The sequence below is a fragment of the Coenobita brevimanus genome, chromosome 88 (assembly GCF_032717465.1).
Source record: "Coenobita brevimanus isolate Jiangsu-jjx chromosome 88, ASM3271746v2, whole genome shotgun sequence".
NCBI classification, from domain to species: domain Eukaryota; kingdom Metazoa; phylum Arthropoda; class Malacostraca; order Decapoda; family Coenobitidae; genus Coenobita; species Coenobita brevimanus.
Window position 1 is genome coordinate 7,134,930 of NC_137041.1, and position 19,023 is coordinate 7,153,952.

Here is a 19,023-nt window from a genome sequence, read left to right on the forward strand (position 1 = left end):
TTCCTCCTCTCCCTTTCTCTTCCTCCTCCCTACATCTTCCTCTTCTTCCTCTTCCTCCTCCCTTCTCTTCCTCCTCCTTACATCTTCCTCTTCCTTTCTCTTTCTTCTCCTTACATCTTCCTCTTCCTTTCTCGTCCTCCTCCTTACATCTTCCTCTTCCTTTCTCTTCCTTCTCCTTACATCTTCCTCTTCTTCCTCTCCCTTTCTCTTCCTCTTCCCTATATCATCCTCTTCTTCCTCTCCCTTTCTCTTCCTCCTCCCTACAACTTCCTCTTCTTCCTCTTCCTCCTCCTTACATCTTCCTCTTCTTCCTTTTCCTTTCTCTTCCTCCTCCCTACACCTTTCTCTTCTTCCTCTCTACATCTTTCTAATCTTTCTTCCTATATCTTCCTCGTCTTCCTTTCCACCATCCTCTTCCTCCTCCCTACATCTTCCTCTTCTTCCTCTTCCTTTCTCTTCCTCCTCCCTGTATCTTCCTCTTCTTTTTCTAACTTTCTCTTCCTCCTCCCTACATCTTCCTCTTCTTCTTCTTCCTCCTCCTTACATCTTCCTCTTCTTCCTCTCTGTATCTTCCTCTTCTTAATATTCCTTTCTCTTCCTCCTCCCTACATCTTCCTTGTCTTCCCCTCTACATCTTTCTCTTCCTTCTCCCTGAATCTTCTTTATCTTCCTCCCTCTTTCTCTTCCTTCTCCCTACATCTTCCTCTTCTTCCTCTTCCTCCTCCTTACATCTTCCTCTTCTTCCTCTTCCTTGTCTCTTCCTCCTCCCTACATCTTCCTCTCTACATCTTTCTAATCTTTCTCCCTATATCTTCCTCGTCTTCCTCTCGACATCTTTTTCTTCCTCCTCCCTACATCTTCCTCTTCTTCCTCTTCCTTTCTCTTCCTCCACCCTATATCTTCCTCTTCCTTTCTCTTCCTCCACCCTACATCTTCCTCTTCCTTTCTCTTCCTTCACCCTACATCTTCCTCTTCCTTTCTCTTCCTTCACCCTACATCTTCCTCTTCCTTTCTCTTCCTCCTCCCTACATATTCCTCTTCTTCCTCTTCCTTTCTCTTCCTCCTCCCTACATCTTCCTCTTCCTTTCTCTTCCTCCTCCCTACATCTTCCTCTTCCTCCTCTTCCTTTCTCTTCCTCCTCCCTACATATTCCTCTTCTTCCTCTTCCTTTCTCTTCCTCCTCCCTACATCTTCCTCTTCCTTTCTCTTCCTCCTCCCTACATCTTCCTCTTCCTCCTCTTCCTTTCTCTTCCTCCTCCCTATATCTTCCTTTCTCTTCCTCTTCCCTAAATCTTCCTCGTCTTCCTCTCCATCTTTTTCTTCCTCCTCCCTACATCTTCCTCTTCCTCCTCCCTACATCTTCCTCTTCCTTTCTCTTCCTCCTCCCTACATCTTCCTCTTCCTTTCTCTTCCTCCTCCTTTCATCTTCCTCCTCTTCCTCTTCATTTCTCTCCCTCCTCCCTACATCTTCCTTTCTCTTCCACCTCCCTAAATTTTCCTCGTCTTCCTTTCCATCTTTTTCTTCCTCCTCCCTAAATCTTCCTCGTCTTCTTCCTCTTCCTCCTCCCTCCACACCCGCAAGGAATCAGACGAGGGGTGAACGGAACAAGAAGAATCTTACATGGGCGGAAATCAAATTGGAAGTCAATTACCCAACAGAGAACTCTTATTCCGGGATGCTGGGTAGGGAAAAGGGGAGTGAGGAGGGATTTGGGGGAGTGACTGGGGAGTGGGGAGAGAACTGAGGGAGTGAATGGGGAGTGGAGAGGGAATTGAGGGAGTGCATGGGGAGTGGAGAGGGATTTGGGGGCGTGGGGGAGGGATTTGGGGTGTGAGTGGGGAGTAGGGAGGGATTTGGGGAGTGAATGGGGAGTGGGAGGGATTTGGGACGTGGTGGAGGGATTTGAGGAGTGAATGGGGAGTAGGGAGGGATTTGAGGTGTAATGGGGAGTGGGCAGGGATCTGTGTAAAAAGGGAGTGGGGAGGGATCGGGGTGTGAATGGGGGTGGGGAGGGATGAGGTGTGAATGGGGGGTGGGGAGGGATTTGGGGGCGTGGAGGAGGAATTTGGGGAGCGAATGGGGAGTAGGGAGGGATTTGGGTTGTGAATGAGGAGCGGAGAGAGAGACTTAGGGGAAGAAGAGAGACTAGGAAAATGAGGAATAAGTGGGGAGTGGGGAGAAGGACTTTGGGGAGGAGATTTTTGGAAAAGAGGGAGTGGGGAACGAATTGATTGAATGGGGAATGGAAAGGGATTCTGGGAGAGTGAGGGAGAAAGTAGGTAACTGGGGAGAGATCTGGGGAGTGAATGAGGAATGGAAAGGGATCTTGGGAGGGAAGATAAAGGGGGGTGGGGAGGGAATGAGAAGTAAATGGGGACTGGGGAGAGACTTCAGAGATTGGTTTGGTTGGGGAGTAAAGAGATTTCAGGGACTGGCTGGGGTGTAGACTGAGGCTTGGGGAGTGGAGTTGGAGATCTAGAGCAAAAAGACGTGTGGACAAAGACTAGGAGTGGATGGGGAGTGGACAGAGACAAGGAATGGATGGGGAGTGGAAAGAGACTAGGAATGGGTAGGGAGTGGACAGAGACTATTGGAATGGATGGAGAGTGGTCAGAGACTAGGAATGGGTGAGGAGTGGATAGAAACTAGGGATGGATGGGGGGTGGAGAGAGACGAGAATTGGATGGGGACTGGAGAGAGAGTAAGTGTGGATGGGGTGTGGAGAAAGAAGAGGAAATAGTGGGGATTGGATAGTAACTAGGGATGGATGGGGAGTGGTAAGAGACGAGAATAGGATGGGGAGTGGAGAGAGAAATGGAATACGGCTGCGAACTGTAAATACACTTCGGAAGGAGAACATTTTTTGAGAGTACCTGGGCAGCTGGGAGACGATGAGATGATTTAGGGGGTGGAGACTTGAGAGAGAGAGAGAGAGAAAGAGAGAGAGAGAGAGAGACTGACTTAGGAATGGGATGGAGAATGGCTTGCTCACTGATCATCTAACCACCACCATCATCATTACCATCACCCATCATCACCATTATCATCAACCATCATCATTATTTCTCCCAGTATTCCATTAACGTTATAAGAAATGTGAAGGAGACAGAAAAAGAGGGAAACTTGGAAGACAGATTTGTAGAGACTTGCGGAGGGGAGAGGGACATGAGGATGGCGTGGGAGTGTTGATAGATTTTTAGGAGAAGGGTATGGAAAAACAAAGAAAAAACTTGGCATCATCATCATCATCATCATCACCACGACCACCACCACCACCTTCGCCATGATCACCATGATCACCAACAATCACCATCTCCATCAAAATCACCATCATCATCACATAAAAAAGAAAAAAAAATGAATCACCTTCATCATCATCATCACCACGAACACCATCATCATCATCACCACGAACACCATCATCATCACCACCACGAACACCATCACCATCATCACCACGAACACCATCACCATCACCACCACCACTATCATCACTATCACCATCATTCTTTCCGTCTTCCCATTTCTTACATAAGGTGTGAAAAAAACGAAAAAGAAAACACGCTATCAACAGAACTCCATCTGAAGCGAATCACACATCCATTTTCTCCCTATTCAAGCCTTCGATATTCTTGGCTCCAGCTCAGAGGCTTACAAAAAAGGCGAAAAAAAAAAAAAACTTATATAAACATCTATGGTGTTGAGCCACTTGTTGATAAAAAATGGGAGGGAGGAGGAGGAGGAGGAGGAAAAAAAAAAACAAAGCACAAAAAAGGGGGGAAGGGGGAATTAAAGCCGGCCAGCATCGGTTGGAGTCGAAGTAATCTGTTTGGCTAGAGGAGTAGGTGGAACGAAGGATGGAAGGAAGGAAGGAGGAGAAAAAGGAAGAAAGGTGGAAGGAAGAGAGGGAATAAGGTTAGGTGACAGGGATAAGAAACAAAGTGAGGAGGTGTGAATGAGAAATAGGGAGGAGGAGGAGGAAAGGAGAGGTATGATTGGAGGTGGAAAAGGTAAGAAAATGAGGTAAGGAATGAGGAAGAAAGGGTGCTGAGGAGGAAAGTCACATGAGACGTGGGTGGAAGAAAAACAAGGAAGAGAAAGGGTCGAGGAGAATGTAAGAACTTTTGGGGGAAGAAAAAGTAAGTAGGACGAGGACAAAAATAAAGAAAGAAAGCAGGAGAAAAGGAAGGGAGAAAAAGGAGGGGAGAAAAGAAGAGAGGAAAGGATTAGCAAGAGAGGGCGTGAAAGAATTAGTTGAAAAGGTTTAGGAAGGCAGAAAAAGAAAAGGTGAAGGAAAGTAGACTCGAAGAGAGAGGAAAAAAAAAAAGAAAGAGAGAAGAGAAAGGGAGACCAAATGAAGTGGGAGGAAAGATGAAACAAGGAAAATGAATGTAAAAGGACAAAAACTGATGGAAGAATTGGCAGGACAGAGTGGAGACGAAATAGGAAGACACGGCGGGAAAAGAATAGGAGATTGGAGGAGGGTGAGACAGGTAGGGAGAAAAACAAGCTTGTGGAAGGAATCTGGGGACACAATCAGGTTACGGACCACCCCACCACCACCACCACCAATTGTCTTCACCTTCGCTCCATGGGACTAGCTCTGACCCCCTTTTTAACTCCTCCTCCTCCCTATCATCACCAATCTATGTCTATCTCTCTGTTAATCTGTCTATCTATCTATCTACCTATCTATCTCCCTGGTTCTCGTTATCTTCACTCTCATTCATAACCTTTCCATCCTGCTTCCCACTACGTCCATCCTCTAACTCTGTCCATCCTACCGTTTTCGATCTTCAATTTCCTTACGTTCCAAATTCTCTCTCTCTCTCTCTCTCTCTCTCTCTCTCTCTCTCTCTCTCTCTACACCAATCAGAAGAGGGACCAACAATCAAAGGAGGGGACGGTCAAGGAGTCGCCCTTTTCATGCCAATCAGGTCTCTCTCTCTCTCTCTCTCTCTCTCTCTCTCTCTCTCAGCCTGACCCAATTTCACTAACTCAAATCACTGTCCCCACCCTTCACTCCCCTTCTCAAATATACCTCAGCGTATCTATCTATCTGCCTATTCCTCTCTCATGCCTATCTATCTATCTATCTACCTATCTATCTATCTATTCGTCAATCAATCCACCTATCACCTCATAAACCTATCTAAAAATATTTCCTCCATATTCTCTCTCTCTCTCTCTGCCAGATTTGCGCAGTATACTCTCTCACTTGTTTATTTTGGCTTTTTACCAAATTAACCCACAAGACTCACAGTGAAACGAGACGCATGGAGAGTCGAGACACAGTGCTTCGATTATGTTTATTTCCGAATTTTCTGTTTAAGCACCTCGGCGTGTTTTGTTTCGATTTACGGATACTTTAACCCCCACACGGTCGGCACAACTCTTAATTTATTGTAACAAATGATGTCTTTGTTATCTATCTGACTGTCTATTTGTATATCTATCAACCTACCTACCTACCTACCAATCACTATCTCAAGTAGCTAGTGTTTTCCCTGCCATCTCTCTACCTATCTATCTATTTATCTATCTGTCTTCCTACCTACCTACCTACCTACCTACCTACCTATCAAACACTATCTCAATTAGCTAATTTCTTTGCCATCTACCTATCTGTCTATCTATCTACCTACCTATCTATCACTAATCAGAAGTCTTAATAAATCTTTGGATTTACTTAGGTATTTCATATTGACTGACAGACGATTTGCCCTGCTGAGCGAAATCCTAGCATTCTCCCTTCCTCTCTCTCTCTCTCTCTCTCTCTCTCTCTCTCTCTCTCTCTCTCACACACACACACACACACACACACACACACACACACACACACACACACACACACAACCTATTTTATTCAGGCTGGCGTTTGATTTTTTTTTTAAGTACTGCAGTGCGTGTGGATGGTGAACTAAGTGAATTTTTCTCCTTGAAAGTTGGGTTGAAACAGGGATGTGTCATGTCTCCATGGTTGTTCAATCTGTACATGGATGGGGTAATAAAAGAGGTACAAGGTAGGGAAGTGGATGTTGGAGTGGCCCTGGTGAGAGAGGATAGTGTTTGGAAACTCCCTGTACTGTTGTTTGCAGATGATAATGTGTGTTGAGTGAAGACGAAGGGGAGCTGCAAGGCTTGGTGGATGAGTTTGAGAAAGTGTGTAAGAAACGGAACCTAAAGGTGAATGTAGGGAAGAGTAAAGTGATGGTCTTTGAGAGAGGCGAAGTTAGTGAATGTACAGCGAGGTTAGATGGTGAGGAATTGGAAAATGTGAGTACGTTTAAGTATTTGGGTAGTGTGATGAGTAAGGATGGAGGTTTGGAGGGTGAAGTGCTTGAATGGGTACAGCAGGGAAGAAAGGTTGCTGGTTCCTTGAAAGCAGTGATAAGAAACAGGGAAGTGAGCATGGAAGTGAAAAAGTTACTACATGACAGTATTATGATACCAACCCTAACGTACGGAAGTGAAGCTTGGACATTGTTGGAAGGACACAAGTCAAGAGTGAGAGCAGTGGAAATGAGTTATTTAAGAGGAGCCTGTGGAGTCACGTGGAGAGACAGGCTGACGAATGAGGATATAAAGGAGCGTTGTGGTGTGGATGTGGATGTGATAGGAAGCGTTATGAGGAACACACTGAGGTGGTTTGGCCATGTGGAGAGGATGGAGGGTGAAAGACTGACGAAGAGAGTGTATGTGAGTGAGGTGGAGGGGGGAAGAGGGAGGGGGAGGCCGAGGATGAGATGGAGGGATGGGGTGGAGAGGTATATGAGAGAGGGGGGTGTGAGTTGGGAGCAGGGCAGTGAAATGGTGGGGGACAGGGCGACTTGGAGGCGATTTGTTTGTGGCCACCCCAAACGGGATTGAGGCGTCTGGCAATAGATAGATAGATAGACTGGTAAATTCTAGAAATAATGAGTTTGGGAGTCGAGTCTCTTGTTTGGATGAATGTAGGTCAAATTTAGAAAGGATCTGGGAAAAATAGGCGAAAGAAAAACCACAACCACCACCATCATCACCACCATTACCATCATCACCTCCACCACAACCATCATCATCATCATCATCACCACTATCATCACCACCTCCAACACTACCATCATCATCATCATGTCGATTTAGAAGATGAAATTATTAATAATGTAAGATACATGAACAGTCCTAGCCAGGGGATACGTGGTGTAGGGGAGAGCTGGAGTGATTAGGAGAAGCGACGAGGGGATATGAAAGGAAGAGTGGATGGTACGTGTAGGGTGAAGGGGAGGAGGAAGGTAGGAAGCAAGGAGTAAGGTAGGAAGGATGAAGCAGGAAAGGGGGTCAGGAAGGAAAGACGAAATGCAGACAAGAAGACATGCAAGGAAGGGAGAAAAGACAGAGAACAAATGATAAAGAATGACTAAAGGTAAGAATGATAAAAATGAGAAGTAAAATGAGGAACCGAGAGAGAGAGAGAGAGAGAGAGAGAGAGAGAGAGAGAGAGAGAGAGAAAGAGAGAGAGAGAGAGAGAGAATGTTCTAAGGAAGGATCGGACAATGGGAGAGAGAAAGCAGAAAAACAGGAGAAAATGACAGCGCTCGCCCGGGCACGCACATACGCACAAAAAAAACACGCTAAATAAAGCACACATACACGCATATCTACTTAACCACACACACACACACACACACACACACACACACACACACACACACACACACACACACACACACACACACAGTAATATTGGCCTCTGCTTCATTACCTCCCAAACTTTCATCAGGTGCCAGATATATTTACACTACCACCGCCACCACCACCACCACCACCATCACCACCCACAATATTACCCTCTCTTTCATCACCATAAACGTCACCATCAATACCACCACCTGCATATTATCACCCGGAACCGCTACAAACATTACTTCCGTCATTATCACACCACAACCATCACCATTATATTCATCACTAACATAACCATCACACCTGTTAATATTGCCTCCATCATCATCATCATCATGGCAATCATTACCTTCATTAACACACCACAATCATCACCATTATATTCATCATACGTGTCATCATCACATCTACTAATATTACTTCCGTCATCATCATCACCATTATCATCATCATTACTTCCGCTACGATCACCACCAATCACCACCTCCATTAACACCATCTTTCAACCTCGATTTTCACCACAGAATTATTTCACATGCATCAGCTGTCACGTCTATTGCCATCATTTCTATCCTCTCCATCACAAATCCTCGACTATACTCTTTTTACATTAACTTGGCCTAAAACTGCCACCTCTCATCTTGAATGCCGAGTTGTAAGAATAGACTGACACGAATATGATGCTACTCAAGAAGCAGTGCTATGGAAAGTATGTAGAGCGGTAGCATTATCTCTTTCTGTCTCAAAGCTACGTGAAATAAGCAACTAAAGGACGCAAATCTGGACCAAGGTAGAGTAAAACGAGTATATTTATCACAACTACCAGCATCATTACTCTCTCCATTCAGTATAACCTACCCTACCCCTACCCTACCCTACCCTACGCTACCAATTACATCAGTCACATCTAACATATCTCTAACCTAACGTAACGAAACTCAGAGTAACGTGATTCACTCTAGTTTTCTAATCATCAAGCCTAATCTAGCCTAACACATTCCAAGATAAACTACCCTAACCCACACTAACGTAAGCTAACATTCTACTATAATCTTACCTAACAACCTAAACAATCCTAACTTAACTGCAATGTAATCTATAAGAACCTAATTAAACAACCTAATCAAGCATAGCCAATTCACCTAACACAGCCAAACCTAACCTAATCTGAAATAACCGAACGTAACCTAACAGATCAGATCTAACCTACATTAACCTACCTATCCTGCAAGTTTAATCTGACCCAACTCAACCTAACCAAACAAACCCCAAATCAACCTAAAATATCCTATACCATTTCAATCTCACCCAGTCTAACCTAACCTAACCCAGCCTAACCCAACCTCATCCAAGCGAACACAGCCCAACCTAACCTAGTCCAACCCCAAAATCAACCCAACACCAGCTCAATCTAACCCAGTCTAAGCCAACTAAGACCAACCCCACCTAACCTAACTTTGCCCCAACCTAACTTCACCTAAACCAAAGTTATTACCCCGCCTCAGTCTCACCGTCACTCTAGCCAGCAAACTTCTCTCCCTAACTTCTCCATAACTTCCCATGACGGCGTAATCTTTCCTCCAATTTTTTAGCCAGGACACAAAGTCACGTAATGAAGACGCTTTAAGATGCTTAGGGTTTTTCTTAAGATGCTTGTGGGAGATATGAAGATTTTGGCTTTATATAGGCTAGTGATAATTGACAGTTAAATAATACAGGTAATAATCAAACTAACTCTACCTCATTTAATTTTACCTAACATAATCTAACCAAATCTAATTTCAACTAAGTTTAATGTATTCGTAACATCATCTCATGTAACCTGATCTAACTTTATCTAAATCTAGCCTAGCCAAATAACCTTACCTCATCTAACAACAAACAATGCACTAACATACACAAACCCACACCAACACACACACACAAACCCACATCCAAAGCCATACCCACCCACACCCCCAAACCCACACCCACCCACACCCCCGAACTCACACCCAAACCTACATCCACACCCGCCTCCACAGCTATCCACACCCAGCTCACCCGAAATTAGGTACCACAGAAACAAGTCAAACCCCAATAAAAACACAAATAACTACACCTTGACACCAATACTCTGACACTTCTCTTTTCCTACTAGTTCCATAAAAATAAGTAAATAAAAGTACAGGAAACAAATGATGGAAAAATGAATAAATGAAAGTACAGGAGGCAAATGAAGGAAGATGTGTGGGAGAAAATGTATGGGAAGCAGCTGAAGGGGAGATGCAAAGGCGTGTAAAATCACAGGCGACAATCCCAGATCTTCTTTCGTTGCTGTTAGTTAAAGGGAAGGCTAAAACTATGATATCACTTCTATGAGTCTAGGATAAAGGTGTTGATGTAATTAGGATCAAATCATTCCCCCTCTTCCCTCTTTCTCCTCCCTCTCCTTCCCCTCGTCTCTCCTCCCACCCGTTGTCCTCTCTCTATCCTCCTCTTCTCTGTCGTCCTTCCCAGCATAATGGAACCTACGCCTCCACCAAACTTACACTGCCTTCGTCCTCTCTCTCTCTCTCTCTTTCACACACACACACACACACACACACACACACACACACACACACACACACACACACACAAATTTTCTTCTCTTCCTTCTCTCACACACACAATTCTCTCTCTCTCTCTCTCTCTCTCTCTCTCTCTCATAATGTAGCCTACGCCTCCACCTAACTTAGCCGCCTTCTTTTACCCCTCTTAGGATTTTATACGCCCCGGCCTGATGCAATTACCGCCAAGGGTGCTGAGGCTGGGAGGGATAGAAGGAAGGAAGGAAGGAAGGAAGGAAGGAAGGAAGGAAGGAAGCGAGAGAGCGGAAAAAGAAAGGAGAAAAGTAAGTAAGGATGAGAGAGGAGAGAAATGGAGGTGAGAACTGACGAAAGATGGAAAAAAAAAAAAAAAAAAAGGAAGGTGGAGAAAAGGGATGATAAAAGGATGGAGGGAAAAGAGAAATGGGAGAAAAGAAGGGGAGAAGAAGAGTATGAGGGATGAGGAAAGGGGGAGGAGAAAACAAGAAAAAGAAGAAAGATGAGAGAGAAGGACAGGGAAAAAAAAAAAAAAAAAAAAAGGGAAGTACGGAGGAAAAAGTAGTTCAGAGGATGAGGGACAACGGAAAGGAGATGCTTTGGGGATAGGGAAGACGAGAACAGAGAGGGAGAAAAGAAGGAATAGAGAGGACTGGTAGACAATTGAGAGGAAGAGAATAGAGGAGAGACGAGAAATCAGAAGTGAGAGGCGTTAGAGGAGCAAGAAGAGGGTTAAAAAATGGGAAGGAGGTGAAAGGAAATCTCTCAACAGTAACAAGAGTAATAAGGGCAGCTGTTGGGAGGAGATGGAATGGAGTCGAAAGAGGAGGAGTAGAGGGAAAAGAAGAAAATAAGAGAAAACAATGAACCTAAAGAAAAAGGTGAGAACAGGAGGAAGTTAAGAAAAACGGTAAATGATAGTAGTGTTGAGACTTGGGAAGACAAATAAGTAGCATCAGAAAATGTGTTAGGAAGTTGAGATAACTTTGTACGGTACGTAGGGAAGGGAAGAGATTATTTATTTTGTATCCATTTTCGTGAGAGAGAGAGAGAGAGAGAGAGAGAGAGAGAGAGAGAAATACCTATGAATTAGTACAAGGGTAGAGAAAAAAATTGCATATGAAAGGAGCTGCGATAGATGGTAGCAATAGACACAAATATATAAAAGTGGTATTAAAATAACTAACATTAGAAAGTGAAATATCGTAACTAATATTCTTTACTACGACTGACTAAGCAGGGTTTGGGTGACTTTCTCGCCGGATTAAGTTTTGTGGCACCTTTTCCTGGCCAATTTAATTTTGAATATGGCTCTGTTTAATCTTCTGTTGGTTATTTACGTAATCTATTTACTTATTAAAGCGAAGAAAAAATCGAAGTGTAATATGCAAAACAAAATGGACAAGGATGAGGTACTAAAAAAAATCCTCCTCATCCCTCCACCGTAAGTACGTCATTATACTGTATTCTTCCTACCTTTTTATATATCTTGGGATAAACTTTTCTTCCAGTCAGATGGGTTATTATACAACCTTCAATAATCCCTTCAAAACCAGGGACTGCCCTATGATGAATATACTTCAAGATGGCATCCAATTTAGGTAAACCGTCGAGAATCTGGCCCTAAGAGTTGATGAGTGAGTGAGTGTTGAGTGAGTTTAGAGTGACTGCCTGTGAGAATTGAATGACAAGGTGTGATAGGGAACGAGTCAATGAGTGAGTGAGGTAATGTGTAAATAAGGCTACGTTAGAATGTTGGTACTCACAAATATTATGTTCGGCATGCGTGACCGTCTTCTCATGGTGTAGGTTGTTGGCCAGGAGGAACGCAGCCTCTTCCAGCCCCAGCAGGAGTGCGGTGGCTGCGGCGCGGTGCTCAGGTGGCCGCAGGTCCGCCCACGCTGCCCGCTGTCCGCCCATCAGGTTGGAACCTGTCTGTATGGCCAGGCTCACCAAGTCCGTCACTAGGGCCTCTCGCTGGGCGCCTACAGGGAAGTCTTTCACGTCCTCTGCCATGCGCCGTGCTAAGCTGTTTAGAAGGCGTGCAGTGGCCGTGACGTCACCGCCATAAAGTGCACGGGAGCCGGTGACCGTGGCCAGATCGTGAGCCACAGCCAGAACAGCGTCGTTGGTGTGAGCACGTGATGTCAATGAAGTCAGCCACATGCTGCGGCAGGCGCTGAGGTCTGCTGGTCCTGCCCACCCCAGAGGGTTACATGGACGCCGAGCCCACCCTGAGGCCCCCCCGGGGCATGGCTGCACTGCCACCTCTCCACCCTGGGTCCAGTTCCAATACAGCCCTCGGCCTGAAGATGGTGGGCACCACGATGCCTCACTGCCTGCGGGGCCACCACCAGTAGATGGGATCTCTGCATGGGGTATCCACGCCGCTGTGGAAGGCACATCATTAGACCACCTGCATCTGACACATGATTATGGAAAGTACCACAAAGTCCATCACAAAATTATGCTATCCCATGCTCCGGCACGAGGATGGTGGTCTCTAGCCTCATCAACCTGCTACGGAGTGCTGTTTTCATCGCACGTCTGCTATAGCTAAAAGTGATGCACTAAAATACACTGATAGACCTATTGTAGTACGGCACCAGGGATGCACATCACAGCTACTGAGAAAAAGAATTTGAATAACAAAATGGACCGAGGTAGAAAGATCACTGACAACTAAGATCTCATGTACTGTACAAAAGACTCAAAATTTGTGGCAAAAGTTTTGAGAATGATACCGTCCGGACCACTGATGTACAGCCAATATCATAGGGAAAAAAACAAAATGGAAATATGACTACCAGCTATAGTTCTACTTAATCAAAAGATAATTTACAACGTGGAAGACCTAACAACAGACTTACTGGTTGTGGAGATGGTGGTGGTGGAGACTTGGTCCTTCTGCCCATCTTCATCACCTTGCTTACTCGACGACTCCCCTTCCTTATCAGTCTCCCCCTTCTTCGCCCCTCCACCTCCCGCCTCACCCCCAGTCGAACCACCCACAGGGGAATCTACGTTAGTCTGTGGGTTGGGTGTGCCTGTGGTCGTGGTCTGGGAGGGTTTGGGCGTGGTGGAGGTGGAAGTGGTCGTGGTAGTCGTGGTGGTACTGGTAGTCGTATTCTTGGTCGTGTTTGTGATAAGCCACGGTGGGGGTCGTAGTGTGGTGGTCGTGGAGGTGGTAGACTGTGGCAGGTCTTCGATTGGAGTCAGCCTTCGATTATCCAGACTGACTCCATCGCCATCCACACCGCTACCGGCAGACGCTCCTTCCTCTCCCTCTTCTCTCCTCTGTCCCCCGCCTTCGCCACCCTCCTCCCCTCCTCCTCCGGCACCCCCCGCACCTCCATCTTGCCCGCTACTACCCCCTCCGCCACCTCCCATCCCCCCAACCGCGGTCGTCTTGGCGGGAGGGGAGGGGATGGGGGGGTCGTTCTCGGTGATGGAGCTTACGGTGGTTTTGGTGGCGATGAACCAGGGCGGACGCGGCCGGGCGGTGTGTGATGGCGGATTCACTGCGGAGATAAAGGTCGTTAGTATCATGGTAATTAACATTCATACCCCTATCATCGTCACCATCATCATCATCATCATCAAACTAATTAACATGCCAACCATCATCATCATCATCATCATCATCATCAAAGTAGCATTCAAAGTGACATGAAGTCTTTGTGAGGACTTTATACGATCATGAGGACTAATCAAAATGCCAACCCTCATCATCATCACCATCATCGTCACAGTCAACATAGCAATCCCTCATCCCACCTAAACGATGGGGTGGGGTAAACAAAACAGTATATATAAACTGCCAACAGGAAAGTACTATATGGTTATATGGATACAAAACAGAAAACATAGTAAAACACAAGTACAGTTGTTTGGGGGTAAAACTGAACTGCCAAAAATTAAATAATATAAAAATAGAACCCCAAAGAAAAATGACAATTACTATGGATACCATGCACTGTAAATTTTTGTCTAACAACAAGAAAGATGCAACTGGATTGTCTCTTAATCATCAAATACAGACGCTACGTACTTAAGTCCTGTCACCACCTCTCCTGCTTTTCTCTCAGGACTTCAAAATAAAAACTTTAATAATAATAATAATAATGTGCCGGTTGTTGTGGATTCAGATTTTCAAAGTCCATAGAAAAAGAAGCAAGGGAGATGACAAGACTTATGCCAATAGTTCATCCACACGGGCATAAGTGGCATATCACTGGCATACAACAACTCGCATACCTGCATACGAATGACCTTAATCTAATATGGAAGCATCACCATTACATTTTTGTACTGTACTCTGATTACATGCGGTATACCGACTAATTTTTAACATGCAAGCCTTACTGATTTCAAACAGGAATTACACCGATCAAGAATACTCGAGTGATTCTGTACGATCGTTATAAAACATCACTTTCGGTAAACTTAACACCTTCACTACGACATCTCTTCCTTTTTAATAAGTGCGCCACCAGACGATTTTACTCAGCTTTCGAAGGACCCATAGACCGAAGGGGTTAATGAAGGTTGTATGTCTATTATAACCCCTCTAATCTGGCCTCCCATCAACTTAAAATCGTCTGGTAGTAGCAAGCTTACAAAAAAAACATGCATCTACAACTGCTCTGTCGAAAGCATAACAAAATCGTTTAGACAAGGCAAGAACTGAAAAAAAAAAAAAAAAAAAAAAAAATCGGGTACACTTCTCGCAGGGGGTTACAGGCAGCCAGAACCACCCTCAAGTACAACTACGTAATGCACATTGTCGTACACACAGTCTCGTAATGCACAGTCTTAAGTTAGTAAAGGCCAATTTGTACTTCCTTTACTTGGCTTCCTCTGCAGCATACCTCAGTACAGTGGGCTACAATCTGCCATCACCACAACTCTTGACGCTCCTGTTAAATCTCCCTATAATGATCTCTCCACTTGTGTTTTATTGTATTCTACGCCTGAAGAGACTTTTGGAACAGAAGAGATTTGATATGGCCCTGAAAAACGCCTTCACTCCTGGGGTGCTTTCTTAAACTACAAAGGTCATCTGTTTGTGGCCAGAAATAATAAACGTCATTGTGCTAAAAGGTGCCCTAAGTAAGCTCGCCATAGGTAATTCCTCCCTATTCAAACCCAGCCAAAAGCGTCGAGGTTTGAAATGAATACTCTTACGTGGTACTAGATGTCTGATTAAGTGACAAGGGGATTTATCTGTTCAAAGCGAAAATGACAGTATGAAAGGTTAGGGTGTGTTAATGAATGCTGCGGATACTGCTATGTTTTGGACATTCATTTGAGTTTTTTAATGGTCGATAAAAGGAACTCGCAAAAGGTTAAGCTTCCTAAAACTTCCTAAACTCTTTATGTAAACGAGCTAGGTAAGCAGCCTCACGAGAGAGAGAGAGAGAGAGAGAGAGAGAGAGAGAGAGAGAGAGAGAGAGAATTTTTATTCCCTGAAAGTGAACCGAATATGTCATGCAGTTTCAAACCCCTGTACATTTGTTGGATACAAGGAAGGAGTAAGGTAGAACGTGACTGTGCAGTTGGCAACGTATGAACTTCGAACAGAATCAATGTTTTACAGAGGTCTAGCACTAGGTACACTCTACAACCCAGACATAATCATATAATTGTTGGTGGCACTGGCATGAATGAACGGAGGTGTCAAATATTAATTAAAATAACCAAGTAACCGTGATGAATGAACGTCGACAATTGCAGACAGACCTCCGCTTCATATATACACTGTCCCAGGTTTATGTGTGGCCAAATGTACCTTATTTACTCCTGGGTCAGTACCTCATCTAGCTCGTAAAAAAAAATCCTAGATAAACTCAATGCTTCATCTGTCAGGAGTGAACAGGCAACGACCAAAGCTGTACTGAACCCTGTACCTGAAGCTGGGTACAGGCAGAGAGAGACTTACCGTTTAAGTGTACCGGGTATATGTAATTATAAGTTCAATTGTATGTGTACCTATAAGTGCAAATGGAAGTTTCAATATGAGCAAATAAGTGTAAATATAGGTGTAACTAAGTGTGTGATGATGCGTGGAGCTGACAACTGTTCAAAGTATTATTTTTCCTATGGGTGTAACAACCTACATACGGTTCTGTGTTTACATCTAATTACATATGGTAGACTATCTTTTTTACTGCAAAATTTTACTCTCTTTGGATGGCTTAAGGGGTTTAGTCACACCATCAATATTTAAGAGAAAAATTACATCCCAAGCTACTGAGAGTTCTGGCGGGCGTATGACTTACTGACTGTTGTTGTTGGGAGAGGCAGTTGATAAAGGTAGCTAGCTAGGGTACACACTGACTCAGGGGTAAGATGTGGTCAGTCTGGGTTCATATAACACTTTAATACTTGCTGCAGGCCAATGATTTTTTAGCTTTGTCCAAGTCCAACACGTTAATAATGAAAGGGTTAATGGTTAATGTATCAAACTCCTTCAGCTGTATTAAATCAACTGGAGCTGCCAAAAATATACCACAAATATACCTCGTCATTCAACCTATAATGAGGTCTGACTGGTGTGAAATTAGCAGTGTTTTGTGGTGGGAGATGAGTGGAACTGGTACTGATGTGTGTGTGGTGAGGAGTGGGTGGGATTGGTGTGTGTGTGGTGGGGAGTGGGTGGGATTGGTGTGTGTGTGGTGGGGAGAGGGTGGGATTGGTACTAGCGTGTGTGCGTGTGGTGGGGAGAGGGTGGGATTGGTACTAGTGTGTGTGGTGGGGAGTGGGTGGGATTGGTACTAGTGCGTGTGGTGGGGAGTGGGTGGGATTGGTACTAGTCCGTGTGGTGGGAAGTGGGTGAGACTGGTACTAGTGTGTAGTGGGAAGTGGGTGCGATTGGTACAAGTGTGTGTGGTGGGGAGAGGGTGGGATTGGTACTAGTGTGTGTGATGGGGAGAGGGTGGGACTGGTACTAGTGTGTGTGGTGGGGAGTGGGTGAGATTGGTGTGTGTGTGGTGGGGAGTGGGTGAGATTGGTGTGTGTGTGGTGGGGAGTGGGTGAGATTGGTATGTGTGTGGTGGGGAGTGGGTGAGATTGGTATGTGTGTGGTGGGGAGAGGGTGGGATTGGTACTAGTCTGTGTGGTGGGGAGAGGGTGGGATTGGTACTAGTGTGTGTGTGTGGTGGGGAGTGGGTGGGATTGGTACTAGTGCGTGTGGTTGGGAGTGGGTGGGATTGGTACTAGTCTGTGTGGTGGGGAGAGGTGGGATTGGTACTAGAGGGTGTATGGGAGTGGGTGGGATTGATGTTGTAGTGGTGGTGAGTGGTAGCCGATATAGGTGGGTAACTAGGGTACACACGTGGGTCATTAGGGATCAGACGTGGCCAGTCAGGGTACACACGTGGTTCACTCCAGGTCATAGCTCTTTATAATGGACAAACTGTTTATAGTGTCTAGAGATTAGGATAGTCTGTAAGTGTATTTAGGGCTTGGAGAGTATGACTGAGGTTGGTAAATGAATAAAAAAAAGTATTCAACTATTCAAAAACGTTTAACTATGACAGCCACAGAGCTCAAGTATTAAGTGATTAATCTAGAAAATACAAGTAGTTCATCTTCGCTAATATATGTGGTTGGTGTTTTGTTTGTTCACGTGTGTAAATAATGCCGCTGAGCTGAAACTGTCTTGTGGTAAGTTTCATCTTGATCTGGACACTATTTTTTTTATCTTTTCTCAGTCTACTTGCTGTTCTTTGCATCGCTCTCTCTCTCTCTCTCTCTCTCTCTCTCTCTCTCTCTCTCTCTCTCTCTCTCTCTCTCCCTCTCTCTCTCTCTCTCCATACATTAGTTGGCATTATTTACTGGTATGTGGTACGATTCGTCAATGAAAGTGGCTATAAACTGGGTTCTAGATAACCTAATTAAAGAGTAAAGGTATAAAGTGGCTAATTTAAGGGGTAGAAATGTAGAGTTATAATGGCACAGGTACAGGTATGCACTAAGGGTCAACTCACCTGGAACACACTGAAAATGGGCCTCCAGGTACTTCAGTGTGCCGGGGCAGGGGTCACCGAAGCCTCGTGTTGACGCCGCCACGCTGCAGTTTTGGCGTTGAGAACATCTGTGGGAGAAGGAGACCAGGGATTAGTTATCATCATTATTAATTAAATCTTTTCAATATCGAACGACATTTGGACAACATCTGTGAAGGAAGGAGAAGCGGGATTACTGTTATCCTCCTCTTCCTCGTCCTCCTCGTCCTCGTCCTCCTCCTCCTCCTCCTCATCATCATCATCATCATCATCATCATCATCATCATCATCGCCATCGCCATCGTCATCACCATCATCACCATCATCATGTTACTTAAATCTATTCAACATCAAAGACCTGGATAAACGCAGGATAAAACTAGGAATAAATACATATATAAAGTTGTACTGAAGCGGACAAGACCATCACCCAACAGCGGCATGAGAGGGGAACAGACAGCAACCAAGACATAGCGGTCAGTCCTCAAGTTGTGCATAAATCTCCTTGTACATACATTTGTCTACATACACCTACACAGCTAGAGTGAATACAGAAGTGAAAAAAAAAATGAAAAACTAAACTATTTCTGATAATAAAAGACGGCTATGGAGATTTTATCGTGAAAAAGCTCCCTGATAGATACGAACCCTTGGGATCTGTGTCTAGTATGTACAGGCACCGACACAGGTATATTCCCAAAGTTTGACGAATACGTAGCAGAAAAATCGAAGCATCTGAAACACGCATTGGCAGAGATAGGGTTTTCACTATATTTCGCCA

At 44.7% G+C, this 19,023-nt stretch overlaps 1 protein-coding gene across 1 annotated transcript in view; it reads right to left on the minus strand.

Annotated features, from left to right (window-relative positions):
- The window catches only part of LOC145411189 (latrophilin Cirl-like), a 217,982-nt gene that overhangs the window by 117,006 nt on the left and 81,953 nt on the right, over positions 1–19,023 (minus strand). The window contains exons 2-4 of the mRNA XM_080281244.1: positions 18,225–18,331; positions 13,104–13,754; positions 12,000–12,623 (exon numbers count right to left, since the gene is read on the minus strand). Coding sequence (XP_080137370.1) covers positions 12,000–12,623; positions 13,104–13,754; positions 18,225–18,331 — 1,382 coding nt within the window. The remainder of the gene's footprint in view (positions 1–11,999; positions 12,624–13,103; positions 13,755–18,224; positions 18,332–19,023) is intronic.